The 13748-nt window shown below is 52.3% G+C and overlaps 5 protein-coding genes across 5 annotated transcripts; 3 read left to right on the top strand and 2 right to left on the bottom strand.

The window, feature by feature from the left end:
- Window positions 1-1254: 1254 nt before the first annotated feature.
- On the bottom strand, window positions 1255-2037 carry J4E90_006236 (uncharacterized protein; the record flags this gene model as incomplete). The annotated part of the gene is made up of 2 exons (XM_051435785.1): window positions 1255-1390; window positions 1442-2037. 2 exons carry the CDS (start codon window positions 2035-2037, stop codon window positions 1255-1257), a joined length of 732 nt encoding a protein of 243 aa, XP_051290643.1.
- A 557-nt stretch (window positions 2038-2594) lies between these two features.
- J4E90_006235 (uncharacterized protein) lies at window positions 2595-4406 on the top strand (the record flags this gene model as incomplete). Its single annotated transcript, XM_051435784.1, has 6 exons — window positions 2595-2886; window positions 2948-3046; window positions 3105-3269; window positions 3324-3488; window positions 3546-3870; window positions 3932-4406. 6 exons carry the CDS (start codon window positions 2595-2597, stop codon window positions 4404-4406), a joined length of 1521 nt encoding a protein of 506 aa, XP_051290642.1.
- A 1724-nt stretch (window positions 4407-6130) lies between these two features.
- On the top strand, window positions 6131-7666 carry J4E90_006234 (uncharacterized protein; the record flags this gene model as incomplete). The annotated part of the gene is made up of 1 exon (XM_051435783.1): window positions 6131-7666. One exon carries the CDS (start codon window positions 6131-6133, stop codon window positions 7664-7666), a length of 1536 nt encoding a protein of 511 aa, XP_051290641.1.
- Window positions 7667-8924: 1258 nt separating this feature from the next.
- Window positions 8925-10495, top strand: J4E90_006233 (uncharacterized protein; the record flags this gene model as incomplete). Its single annotated transcript, XM_051435782.1, has 5 exons — window positions 8925-9012; window positions 9071-9372; window positions 9420-9836; window positions 9886-10347; window positions 10409-10495. 5 exons carry the CDS (start codon window positions 8925-8927, stop codon window positions 10493-10495), a joined length of 1356 nt encoding a protein of 451 aa, XP_051290640.1.
- A 390-nt stretch (window positions 10496-10885) lies between these two features.
- On the bottom strand, window positions 10886-13385 carry J4E90_006232 (uncharacterized protein; the record flags this gene model as incomplete). Its single annotated transcript, XM_051435781.1, has 3 exons — window positions 10886-11062; window positions 11118-13223; window positions 13269-13385. 3 exons carry the CDS (start codon window positions 13383-13385, stop codon window positions 10886-10888), a joined length of 2400 nt encoding a protein of 799 aa, XP_051290639.1.
- Window positions 13386-13748: the final 363 nt, after the last annotated feature.

The raw sequence follows: 13748 nt of genomic DNA, 5'->3' as shown, positions 1-13748 counted from the left end.
TTAGAGCGGCAGCGCAAGAGGCGCCTTGGCGGGATGGAAACGCCTTAGGATCCTGCAGCGTTCAACTTCCGCAAACGGCCGCCGCGTCACCTTGACACACATATAGGTAGATATTTAAGTAAGAGTATTCTTAATAACTAAACCCTGAGTAGAAGCGAGGTGTGTACAGAGATTGGCGCCTAGTTTCGTGCACATATAGGCGATGGCCCCGCACTAAAGCCGCGCTAGCCCTTCCCGCGGACCCTGCATATCTCGCGCGAACCTGTTGATCACCCACATTTCTACAAGTTACGTCGAAATCTAAGCACGCATTTGCATCTGGACAGCGTGGCATTTATATTTACGCCCTGCATTTAATCTACTTGCCCATATGCAGCTTCCGCCACGCGTACCCCGAGTTCGGTGCCCGCCATTGCGACCAGTAGCACCGGAACAAATCTTGCGAGCATCGAGAATGGGGACACATGGCTTCGGAGATGACAAGAATGCTGTGAAGATGTTATAAACTGTTGCCTGATGGGGTCAATTAGCATGCATGTGTTTAAAGATCAGTTTGTGATGGAAACGTACGACACCGGCAAATCCCGCACCGGTGGTAACGATGTCTGCCTCGGTGGGAAGATCATTCGTACTCCGTAGGTCATCAAGAGGATTGGGTTCAGAAGTCCAGAATGATTGTACTGGATCTGCGACCGGTGTGCGGTCGCTCTTCATGTTGAGATATCGATTTGTGCTGTGTAACCGTGCTTGTGCCGGATCGCAGAAGACTGCCTATCAAAACCAAAGCCACATATATTTTGCCCAAATGACGGTCTGATATGTTTACAAGAGGATTACAGAGCGTTTTCGACAACGGTTCGTAAGTATGCACATTGTGAGGCACGGAAATGGCCGCAGCGCAAAGCGCGCTGGTGGTTTCCCCACTCCCGCAACGTCTCAACGGCGTGAGTTCTCCAGGATGTTTAGCGAGCTGTACTCCATGATTCATTCTTATCGATGACAGAGTGGGGGATGTGCTCGATAACGGCGACGGAGAACATTTGCCGAACGCAGATCGGCAAGGGTGATTACTCGCTTGGCTGAGGAGGTCATGCAAATATGATCCCATCAAGTACACGAAGATGTTTAGCGGCGTTCTGGGAAATCCTTCTACACGGCGTTGACTTGGCATGACTGTTCAACACTCTGACTTTCTGCAGCTGATCAGATCGCGTGAGATATTCTGACATCGCTGTGTTTCGGAACGCAAACGGCTTAATTTGAGTTGACATTAGAAGCAGCTATGATGCCACGAGCCATCTCGGGAAAGGAATCCGCGGTCACATCCATCTCGCCGAAGAGATCGTCGCAACGAATCTTCTCCCATATCGTGCAATATGCAGCCTTGAATCTGGTGTCTGGTTAATGAAGCTGCGCAGGTAGATGCAGAACGTGAACTCACCCGTGAATCTTAGCAGCCGCAACATCCCAGTTATGTGCAGCTGCAAACCATTTCTCATCACTGCCCAGCTTCTCCATCATCATTTGATACACTTTTGGATCCGGTTTACCAATCTTAGCCGTGTCGCATGAGATGAAGTTCTCCTTCGGCATATGGATACCATTGTGCGTGAAGTAGCCTCCAACACGCTCAACATCCCCAGCCGTCAACGCCCACACCGTAAAGCCAGCATCCCGAAGCATTTGAAAACACTCCACAACACCAGGTCGCGCTTCAAGCTTCTTGTACTGCTCTAAGATGTATTGCAATTCCTTGTCGCTAGCGAAAGTCTGGGGTTCCTCGATGCCGGACATGTATAGCATGCGGTAGAACAGGCTGCTGAAGACGTCGCGGAAAGCAATGTAGCGACCATTCATGCTGAGATAAGTGTACTCTCTTTCGGTGACTTCAATCCAGAGGTAGCCGAATAGTCGTGGTTTGATGCCTTCGGCACGCATCTTGTCGCCTAAGCAGTGGTCCAAAGCATCGAATATAGCATCGTAGGAAACACAGGTGCCGACAATATCGAACACTACATGTTTGCTGGTTTTAGACATGACGGTAGTGTTGTGCCTCGTGGAATTGGATTTCCGTCGTGGTTTATGAGGTATTGGAGTGGGTGGTGGTAGAAGCTGACAGCAGACCGTGCTTGTTGGACAAGTTCGCATTGTTCGGATGGCTATGAGGAAGTACAATATGCCATGGTAATATCGGGACAGAGTTGAGCGAACTGTCGGGTATGATAAGCGCTGCTCCACTCGCATCTTGGCCAGGTAGGGGCCTTATCTTGGCGAACTCCGCATGATGCCAGCACTGCTTCGGAGCACGCCCGCTCACTATCCTGTTGGGGTTTGCTAAGCTGATAGAGATAGATAGAAAGCGGGGTCATAGTTTCGCAACAGTGGCGGTCTGATTACGTCGCGAGTAGGATTGCGATAACATCGAGCTGTTAACGGGTGCCATAGGATAGATGACGGGAAGGCTGCAGCCGCTCGAAATTGAACTAATGTATATGCTGTGAATCTGCTGTCTCTATCAGTTGCCTGGCTTCGCTGTTCTTGTTCTGTTCCTCGAGCGCCCTGTCATCCCCTGCAAGCCTGAACGATCGAAGACCATGACTTCCAAAGATGGCGAAGCACTGGATTTGGCACAACGAGTTGCCTCTGATCCAAGCGATGAGAAAACCCCGAAGATACAATATGGAGAGGCAGAAGATGCGGCAATCATAGCAGCACTGCAAGGCTATGTGCCAGATACTGTAGAAGAAAAACGCTTGGTCCGAAAGATTGACTTCATCTTGCTACCGATCCTTTGGTGGATGTACATACTTGCCCATCTCGACAGGAGCAATATTGCCAACGCCAATGCGGCGGGCATGAGTGAGGAGCTTGGCCTGTCGGACAATCGTACGTTTGCCAATACAGATCACACAACTGTGTCGAAGGTGAAGAAGCTGACGGTGTGTAGAATACGCAATGCTAGTATCGCTCTTCTTTGTGGCCTATGTCATCTTTGAGGTTCCTTCGAACATGATCCTCATGAAGGTGAAACCGTCGATCTATTTGTGTAAGCGTACCCAATCAACCGAGCGGTACTTAGTAAGTACTGATAGAGTGCCGGTCAGCCACGATTGTATGGGTTTGGGGATGCGTAGTCCTCGGAATGTCGCAGACAAAGAGCGCAACAGGACTCCTCATTGGACGTTTCTTCCTGGGCGCGATCGAGGCGGGACTGTATCCGGGCGCGTTATTTATCCTGCCTGCTGGTACACGAAGAAAGAAGTTGGTGAGTATCTAGCCACAGACTCTTCGGAATCTGAGATGTGGCTGACGTAATCTTCCAGGCAAGCGCTTTTGCATCTTCTACACCTCCGGCTGCGTATCTCCAGCGCTGGGTGGTATCATGGCAGGTGCCATAATTTCTAGCCTGGACGGTGCTCGTGGGATTCCGGGCTGGCGATGGTTGCTCATAATCGAGAGTATCATTACCATTGCCTGTGGCTTCGGGCGTAAGTGATCGCCATGTGCAGAAGGTATGGGCATTGCTAACATGTCCTATATATTAGTGTATTTCATACTTCCCAATTGGCCGATCGAATCCAAGATGCTTTCCCCGGAACAACGCCTTCTTGCCCATGTTCGTATCCTCCGCGATCGAGACCAATCTTGGGACACCGACGAGGCAACTCTCACTCCATTCCAAGCATTCCTCGCAGTGATCAGAGATGGACGGACATATCTCTTTATGATCATCTACACCTCGAACTGCTTGGCCTTGACTGTTTCATACTTCATTCCGACCATGCTTCGAGGAATGGGATATACGAACACCAGTGCCCAATGGATGACGGTACCCATCTGGAGTTGTGGTGCCGTGTTTCAGTTGTTCTGGTGAGTAAACCCTTGTAAAGGCACGGCAAGAGACATCCACTAATCGTACACCGATTGGTAGGTCCTGGACTTCCGACAAGACCGAGGACCGAAGATGGCACAACGCTGGTCTTCTCGCTTTCGCCGGAGTTGCTACTTTAGTAGCTCTTCTTGTCAGCAATAGCGCAGTCAAATATGCCATGCTATGCCTGCAGACTGGTGCGATGTACACAACAGTTCCTCTGATTCTCAACTGGACAAGCGAGGTCATGTCCCAACCAGCACGCAAGCGATCGATAGCCATCGCGCTGGTCAACTCTTTTGGTCACACGAGTTTCATATATGGAAGCTTTTTATGGCCCAGCGCTGAGGGACCACGCAACCTGAAGGGATTTGCCGTATCGACTGCCGTTCTATGGCTTGGCGTGTTGATCGCTGCATTGATGCCAGTGGTTGCGAACTATTTGCCGAAGCCGCGATCTGATGGGGTGTTGCGCGGACATGAGGTCCACCTTGCTGACAACGACTCGGACCAACTCAAGAAACGGGATGAATAATCTGGGACGGACCGAAAGGCAGACGGGAAGATGCGTTCGATGGGAAAATGAAGCGAGGTCTGGTAGCGAAGATGGGAAGGAGAGATTCGAGGACCGGGGTCAGTGACGTCAAATGGTCTATGCTTATCATGGTTCCGCGGAACGCGTGTCGGAACGCCCGAAACGGTAAAGCGTGCCCTGTTCTCTCGCTCTCGCGTGCCCAGCCTTCCGACCTTCCTAGTCAGCTCAACAACGACCGTGAGCGCCATGTCAAAGCTCGTCTCCAGATTCCACACATACAGTTGTCTCCAAGTCATCGAAGCCTCCTGCCGATCTCCTGTTCATGCGCATCGCGGATGTATGCCCTGGTAAGCGCCCGTGGACGCGCCGAACGGGCAGCGTGATCCCTACAGCACAGAACGTTCGCCTGCACGACGTACAACAGTACTGATGAAACCGTCTTACTCCAACGTCCTTGTTTGCTCCTAGACGTCGTATGGTAGCGCAACGCAAAATCGTTGCCCAAGGCAAACAAACCTGATTGTGCGTTCATCGCTTCAATATTGGCTTTCAGCCACAGTCCCCATGTGCACAAATTTAGACTTCTCTAACAGACATAGAACTCTCTTGGGAGATTGGCCAACCATGCACCGTATAGTTTACATGACCACAACTTTATTAACCCCACGATGTCATTAACGACGCCCTTCGATACCCTCAACGCTGAAGCACTCGCTTCTTGAAGCAGCAGCATGAGCTTCGTATTGTGCGCCACCTCGGACGAATAATTGTGGGCCCACATTGGGCACAAATGCTATCTTTCATGTGAAATGAGTGCTCGTGAATGGGCGCCTTCAACTTCGCCAGGTCCTATACACCCTCGAGGTTCGGCGAGGTCAGTACGATGTCTACGCGTCGGAGTCAGCGATCACCACGACATGCACCCTTTGTGAACATGAGTAATTCTAACTATGCTGACTTCGCAACTCGTTCTCCACCGCGTTATCGGGCATTAATCAACCTGAGATCACCAACGGCATACCCTACGCTCTTGGGGTGTAATGGCGCTCTGCTGCCCAGCTTTCCGGTAGCCTTATTGGTGCTTTAGCTCTCACGGTGTTGGCTACGCTTTAGAACACAGGCGCTCGTTCAGTAGCAAGAGCCCTTGGAAGATCGATCATCACCTAACTAGGCACCCAAGGCGAACATGCAACAGTACTTCGGTACTTCATCGCAACACATCGGGCCTTCTGTGTGCTCTCCACATGATTGACATTGCCACTTGCCTCGGCTGCGAACATTCCCTTTTCTCAACTGCCGTCCATCACCATAGGGCTGTGCGAGCTGCTGAGGACCATCAGGTCATCGTACGCAGTTCGCAAAGCGCAGAAGTTACCAAGGCCGCCTCAAAATCTCGGTTACCTGGTAGTATACTTCAATCAGCCAGTAGACTTCTAGTGCCCAGTCATGTTCAGCGTCTTTGTGACATCAACTACCGAAACCCTTTTCTGTATAAGGTTTGAGATAGGTCCGAACCTTGAGGCTCCAGGGTCTACGGGGATCAGGGTCCTTCGGGCGCCGGGCTGGTAGGATTGACTTCGATCGCACATGGCTCCCAGTCGAGGAAAAAGGTAATGTGAGTAACGGTGATACAGGTTCAATTCTCAGAGAAAAGTATATAATGCCGTCCCGTGCTTATCCATCTGTACTTCATTCCCTGAAGACCAATCTTTGCATTCTTCATCATGTTGAACGAAACTATTCACGACCTGCTGGTCACTGACAAGCCTAGCCTTGTTCAAGGCGCAATGTCAAATGCCTACGTGCTTCGCTGGAAGCTCGTCGGGGCCATTGTGGTCCTCATGGCTGTTACCCAGATGACCAAAATGATCTACCGGGCCCACATCGACCCTCTGCGGGCCATACCCGGGCCTTGGATCAGTTCAGCAACATCAGCCTGGATCCGGTGGCAGCGTTGGCATGGCAGACTGTCCTTTGAGGCAGACAAGCTCATGACAAAGTATGGACCCATCGTCAGGATCGCACCGAATCTCGTCATTCTCAACGACTCCGAGTCAGTGGAGAAGATCTTCGTCAGGAAAGATCTCGACACTTCGCCAAAATCTATCCGAGCCCTTCGTGTCGGCGGCCATGATTGGACTGTCACGTACCCTCAACATCCCATCGCGAGGCAAAGACGTCACCCCGTCATGATTGCAACCACAACAAAGAACATGAAGTTCTGGCACGACACCTTCGTCACCAACATCGAAGCCATGGTTCGCAACCTCGGGAAGACAGAGGGTCAAAAGTCTGAAGACATTGTCTACCACCTGCGCATTTGCACTCTCAAGAACTCCCAAGTCGTCATGGGCGGCACGGGTGTCGACCTGGAGTCTAGCGAATTTCCACACGTTGTCGGCGAGTACAACTTCCTTGTTGTTTGGCGCCTGTGCCTCCCAGAATGGCTATTCACATGGCTCCAATACGGCCCATTCGCCCATCCACGTTTCCGCGTACGATCCAGTGACAAGCTCTTCGACCTAGGTGCAGAGCTGTGCAAGCAGGCCAAGGCTATAGCTGAGGACTCAACCGCCAACGTCTTCCAACTCTTCACGGATCCAGACGCAAAGTACCCCCTCGAGGAATCATGGACAGACCCAGAGATCGGTGCGGAGATGGCAGGCCAGGTACTTGCTGCTACCGAAACAACTTCATCAGCCCTCGCTTTCATATACTACGAGTTGTCAAAGAACCCAAGCCTTCAAGAAGAGCTGTACGAGGAAGTTGCCGCACACGAGGGCTACGAGGAGCTTGACTCTTGCAAACTTCTCTGTGCATGCATTAACGAAGGTCTACGTTTCCGCCCGCCAGTCGCCCTTACAGGCTCCCGTCTCGTACCAGATGGTGGTATCAACGTTCTCGGCCACCACCTCCCCGCCGGCACGGTCGTCACCACACAGTCCCTCAGCATGTCTCGCCAGCGTCCCGACCTCTTCCCCGACTTCGATACCTACAACCCGCGACGATGGCTCGTCGAGGATGAATACAGCGCCGAGCGAAAGAAGCATCTCGTTCCCTTCGGTGTGGGAGCGAGGCGCTGCCCAGGAGGCAACATGGCGACATATCAGATGCGAGTCATCTTGGCAGCTACATTCAGGGCGTTCAAGGTTGAACTTGCGCCGGAGACAACGCCGGAGGCGATGGCGCCCTTTGAGGCGAATGGATACAGGAGCAGGCACGATCGATGTGACCTGATCTTCAAGCCTAGGACCGCGTGATGATTGGTGTTGTGGCTCTCGATACTCTAACTTCTTTTCTTTTCTCTCGTCTCTTCTAGTACTTATTTCACTCCCTTGAGCAAAGCGTGCCGAGTGTATGGATAGCTCTGATGAATTGGAACATACATCATCGTCTCCAACAAGCAGTCGACGCGTCTCTCATTCAAATTGCTACAAGATATACCCAAGTAGTGCTTCTGCAAGCACAAAGAGTTTGTAAAATAACGTCAAATTCAAGCGTCGCGTAACTCACATCATGGCATGACCAGATTAGCGACCCGATTCCTACAAACACTGCGTGCATCAGGTGTATAATCGAAGAGATACCAGCCCTCGGCGAGGAGGAGCATTGCCGTGGTGGCTGGCGACAACAAGATGCCTGCTAACTCCGGAACAGGTAGGTGCGAGCGATGACGCGTATCCAATGACGTCATTACGTGACTTGCGAAACACCACCACATACCAAGGTACGTACAACCCTTTACGAGGACGAGGCAAAGTCGAGACATTACACAAACCAGGACCTCTTTCACGTCCTGCACTGAATCATGGCGCACACTGCGCATGTAGGAGGACGTGGTCACATTCCAGCATCGCGGGCCATCCACAACGCGGGGACAAAGACTATGCTGTGGGGCTTCCGATAGGGCCTCGACTCGCATCTTGAAGCAGGCTTCCCATTACTCTCGGAGCAATCAGATCACTTTACAAACCCACAGATCACTCATCCAATGTCATTCGCATGGACGACTTACGTCGATACGTCGATACGTCGATACCTCGGCCGCAGCCGCAGCTGCCTTTGTACCTGTCATGCTTTCCGGATCCTTATCAGCGCAAACGCCACAGCCGTACTCCCATCGCGCATCATCGTGCGTGTGATCTGCGTATGCGTTGTTTCAGACGCACCATATGCAGTACGCGGAGCTTAACGAAAGCTTGATAAAAGCTTGGAAAGCTTGGTCGCATGCTTGTAGGCCCATGATCGCGGCTGCGACAATCCGGCCGGTGTGACCGCCTGTTCCTGGTCGAGCGCTGGTGATTGGAGCGTTTGCAGTTGGGCAGGTAGGTTTGCTTCTTGCAAGGTGGGCGTGATGCATGCGTTGGTTGGAAGGCACGAAGGTACTTATGCCGCCGAGTCGTCGTTGCTTCGAGTGAAGTAATTCTTTCTTGACTTTGTCTTGTTGCATCAGTGTTGTAACAAAACTCTCGTCATCAACATCCACAAGTCCATCAAATCCATCAACCCAACATCACCATGGCATCTCTACAACGCCTTGCGGTCCACCGTAGCCCAGCGTACAAGCCCGCTGGAGTGAGAAGCTACGTCTATGCCATGACAAAGTGTCCGTCACCTGTTCCCTCCATCTTGACCCCCGTCTAGTCTCAAACTAACATGCACAGATGGCTTCCACCCTACAAAACCTGGCCCGTACTTCCAAGCCAAGGTCATGTCGCAGCAAGGCAAGTTCGGTAGAATTGGCGGCCGCATGCGATCACGCTACGTTCTCAAGAAACGCAACGAGACATCGGCTCCAGGTGGTGCGCAAAGCAAAGCCGCAGCCCCAAGCGATGGCACTCCGACTGAAGGTGAAGTGCCAGCCGAAGACATACAAAACGACTCGTTGTATCTCTGCGAAGTCGGCGTTGGGACACCTGAGCAGAAGATCTACTTGGATTTCGATACTGGATCTTCGGATCTTTGGGTATGCTGTGTTATTCGACGATCTGATCACATTACTAAGATATACAGGTCTGGTCCACCGAACTTCCCAAGAACATCCTCAGTTCAGCAGATGCGTCGAAGCAGCAGGTCGCTTTCGACCCCTCAAAGTCAAGCACATTCAAGAAACTTGACGGCGAGACATGGAAGATCTCGTACGGAGACTCGTCTTCCGCAAGCGGTGACGTCGGTACTGATGTCGTAAACCTGGGTGGTCTCAAAGTCGAGAACCAAGCTGTGGAGCTTGCAAAAGAGCTTTCGCAGCAATTTGCCGAGGGCAATGGCAGCGGACTCCTTGGTCTGGCCTTCAGTTCCATCAACACTGTTTCTCCAACCCCGCAGAAGACGCCCGTCGACAATATCATCGCACAGAAGAGCGCTAAGGAGCAGCTTTTCACCGCGTACCTTGGTAGCTGGCGCGACACGAACGAGGCCGACAAGGGAGAAGTAAGTGTCTTGTGCCCTGTGCTCTTCCTCAATTCTAACACAACCCCAGAGTTTCTACACCTTCGGTTTCATCGACCAAGACGTCATGACCGCTTCCGGCGCGTCCGAGCCCAACTATGCCGATGTCGACAACAGCCAAGGGTTCTGGCAAATTCAATCCACATCCGCGACCATCAACGGCCAGACTGTCGACCGATCTGGCAACACCTCCATCATGGACACCGGCACCACCCTCTGCCTCGTGGACGATGCCCTCGTCGATGCGGTCTACAAAGCCATTCCCGGCGCAAAGTACGACCAGAGCAACCAGGGTTATGTCTACCCCACGTCCACCTCCGCGGACGACTTGCCCGAGATTAAACTCGCCATCGGAGACGCCATGGTGACATTCCAGAAAGAGGACTTGGGCTTCGCTGACGCTGGAAACGGTATGGTGTACGGAAGTATTCAGAGTAGGGGGTCTATGGATATGGATATTTATGGTGATGCTGTTTTGAAGGCTATGTACGCGGTAAGTTGACATGTTTCATCTGAGTTTTGATTGTGGGATTGTGACTAACGTGGTATTCTAGATCTTCGATATGAATAATGGGAGTCCGAGGTTTGGGTGGGTGCAGAGGAAGGAGAAGACTCAGAATACGGATGCGCCGCCTTCGTAGGGGACTGCGAGTGCGCTTTTCAGCAGAGAGGATGAGGTCAGATTCCTGGCTCGAGCTGAGTATGTCGTTACCCGGTGCATGATGTAGCAAGTAGCTTCGGGATATGACATGGATGCTTCTATTGTCAATGCATGCTATGCGCAATGAGCATACGGATGCTCATCTTCTGTCTCTTACATCACACGCTGACCTATCATAATGACTACAGCACAGTCCAAGAAGGTCCTTTATACTGCAACAAAGTACGTTTCCATATACATCAGATTTCAAATCTTGTAAAGAGGAGCACCAACTTTCGTCTCGCAGTAGAGGCGGTGTATAGCTGACACTGAAACCAGTACCCTCATCTTCCCACCCCAACTACACAGCCACGCACCAGACGGTACCAGACTACATCATACACCCATTCGACTTGCTAGAATGCAAATCCGAAACATCCAAGCGTATCCTCCGTCCCTCAACCGTCAGGTAGCTCTCAACCAACCACTCATACCAAACCTTGCGGTCATCCGTCTGCCTCCAGAAACTGACTTCGACCTCTGAGTTGGCGGGGAGCTGCATGGGAGTCTGTGTATCAAATTAGCCACCATACTTAACTTCATATGATCAGTGAAAAACATACCTTGAGTGGGAACAAAATGGGAAACCAAGAAATCATATCCTTGCTCTTCGCCTCCATGGTAACGGGGTTTGTGCTCAATTCAACCGGTCCTTCTGATCCACTGTACAATACGGTTTCGAAGTACGCGCCGAGACCATGGCATACACCTGGTTCTTGGATAGGGAAGGCGATGCGGCAGTAGCGCAGGTTATGTTCGTTTGCGCCGTCGCCGCCGCTGAAGCCACCACCGCCACCTATCGCCGAACCACCTTTCCTGAGCGAAGATTGTGCTAGAACGGCGGGAGGAAGGGGGTGTGTGAAATCCCAGGCTGTTTCAACCTTGGGTGTAAGGGGGGCCTCGAGGTTGAAGTGTTGCATCCTAGTGCCGTTGCTGAGTTGTTTGGATGCGACGGTCTCTTCGGACGAGGTGGAGAGGTAGTCGAATTGAGTGAGCATGACGACCCACGGGATATCGAAAGCGTTGGGATCGACGCTGGTACTTCTAGTATACAGGTCGGACCAGAGCTTTGGCGTGGAGATGGGGGTGAAGTGCGCGGTGTAGCTGGAGGGTATCGAGATGCCGTGAGTGGGGTTCAGGACGTGTTGCACACCGTCGAGACATTCGGGTGATAGCTCGTTGTCGGCGAAAGAGCCGAGAAGCTCGCTGACGAGTATGTCGACTTTGCCGAATGTGCCGTCGGTGAGGGTTGGACCTTTCCAGGCGCGCATGTCGGTCTTAACGACTGTGACGCGTCCGCCCCAGGTTTCGATGTTGTGTCGTTGAAGCAGTACGTATGCGTTGGGGTTCTTCTCGATGGCGTAGACTTGTACGGGTACACCGGAGCTTGCACTGGCATTCAGCGCGCGCGTCACAAGCGGACCTCGACCAGATCCTACAACTGCGATCACGACGGCACCGTTGCTAGAACTCGTTGATTTGCTCTCGGCATGCCAGTCTTTCAGCGCCTGTGCGATGGCGCGCTCGTACCACGCGTACTTGATCGGATCCTTTTCGAACACCTCGTATGTAATAGATTCGAGGTTGTCCGTCAGGGGCTGTAGTGGGCTTTGGAGATAATCCTGGAATCCACCACCGAACCGTTCAATCTGGCTCTTAGGAGGCTGATTGCGCTGCAAGTATCGCATGTAGCTTAAGTGAGGTGTTGGGTCGTTGTTGCTACTGCTCTTCTTAGGCAACTTCTTTGCGATCTCGGCTGCTTCAGCTGGGGTTGGTGCGACTGTTCCTGATGATCCTGGGCTCGGTGCATCTTCTACAGTGCGAGGAGATAGATGACCTGTGGAGTATGACATTATCATATCCGGGTCATCAATACCTGGTAGTTGGCCAACATCCGAGATGAGTAGCCAAGGCCCGCGCTGCAGGCGCATGCAACGGAAGATGAAAACCTGGTGCGCTTTGGACAGGACGTAAGATTGACGAGCGTTGACTAGGAAAGAGGAAGCGTGCAAGTTGAGAAGTCGTAGAGGCTCAGAGAACCAACGTGACTGGACGGCCAATGATGGGAGGCGACGCGGCATGTCGAGCATGACTGCTAACCTGTTATGGTACTTGCAAATCGATCGAATGGTGTTCCACGCATCCCATGAGCTCCAGGAATCGATGTTCTTCGACTCACTGCTGGCCTCGAATTCTGGCCTTGCGAAGCGCGCTAGATCTCCCATGTCGTCCTTGCTGAGGTCTGACTGCGTCCCGTCCATGGGTAGTTGGATGTGCAGCTGGATGTAGGATCCAGTGACAAGCGCCTCCTTGATAGAACGAGCATACTGAGATACGCCGGTCTGGCCGTGAGCGAGTCTTGGTCCAGGGATGACCAGATTGGTAACACCGCAGAAAGCTGCATAGGCAACCTCAAGGTGGAAGACCTGGCGGGACAAATGAGAGATGATCGGGTCAGGCGAAGACAAATCGATCCACGAGCTGGTGAATGCCACCAGTTGACTAATAATCTCATTCGGGCTAAGTGGTGTATCGAAGTTGTCCAAGGCAGGTATCAAGGGCAGCGGTTGGGATTGCGACTCAGCGAGGGCTTGGGTGTAGGAGCTGAGCAGACTCAAGACGCGGTTCTGGAAGTGATCGTTGGTGATGGTGCTAGTGAGCATATCATACTGGAGGCTGTCAGTAGGGTTGTTGCTAGTCTTGGAGGCACTTACTCCGAGATCTTGGGCATGCTGCACCAACTCGGGCGAGACGTCCAGGGTCCGCTTCGACTCATGTTGGCCAATATAGAATACGGGCGCATGTTCGCCCATGCCTTCCGAGTAGTCCATAACAGTATCGGGGTTAGTTGGGCCAAGATGAGAAAAAGTGTTAGTGGAAGAAAAGTTGGTGAATGTTGCGGACTACCGCGGGGTCAGCAAAGTCGCGGATGCAATGCTGCGGCGCGCGACCAGGGATACGCGACGTGATGACAGCGGCAGGGACGTGGAGTAAAGAGAAGGGGCCACCAGGGGTGGAGAAGGTATATTTACTACATGGCGGCGTGTGGATATTGCTGTGGTGCCTTGCAGCCTGTCGTCGATTGCGCCAAGCGCGAGCAGTCGCGGTAAGTGGAGCTAAGGGCCCGTCGCATAACTTTTTCTGGGACGGCGAGTGCAGCCGCCATCCACACGCGCAAACACCGCCAGCACCAC

Source organism: Alternaria incomplexa, assembly GCF_024043165.1.
Source record: "Alternaria incomplexa strain BMP 0042 chromosome Unknown scaffold_8, whole genome shotgun sequence".
Lineage (NCBI taxonomy): Eukaryota > Fungi > Ascomycota > Dothideomycetes > Pleosporales > Pleosporaceae > Alternaria > Alternaria incomplexa.
The sequence above is the reverse complement of the archived record's forward strand: the minus strand, read 5'-3'. Positions and strand labels throughout refer to the sequence as shown.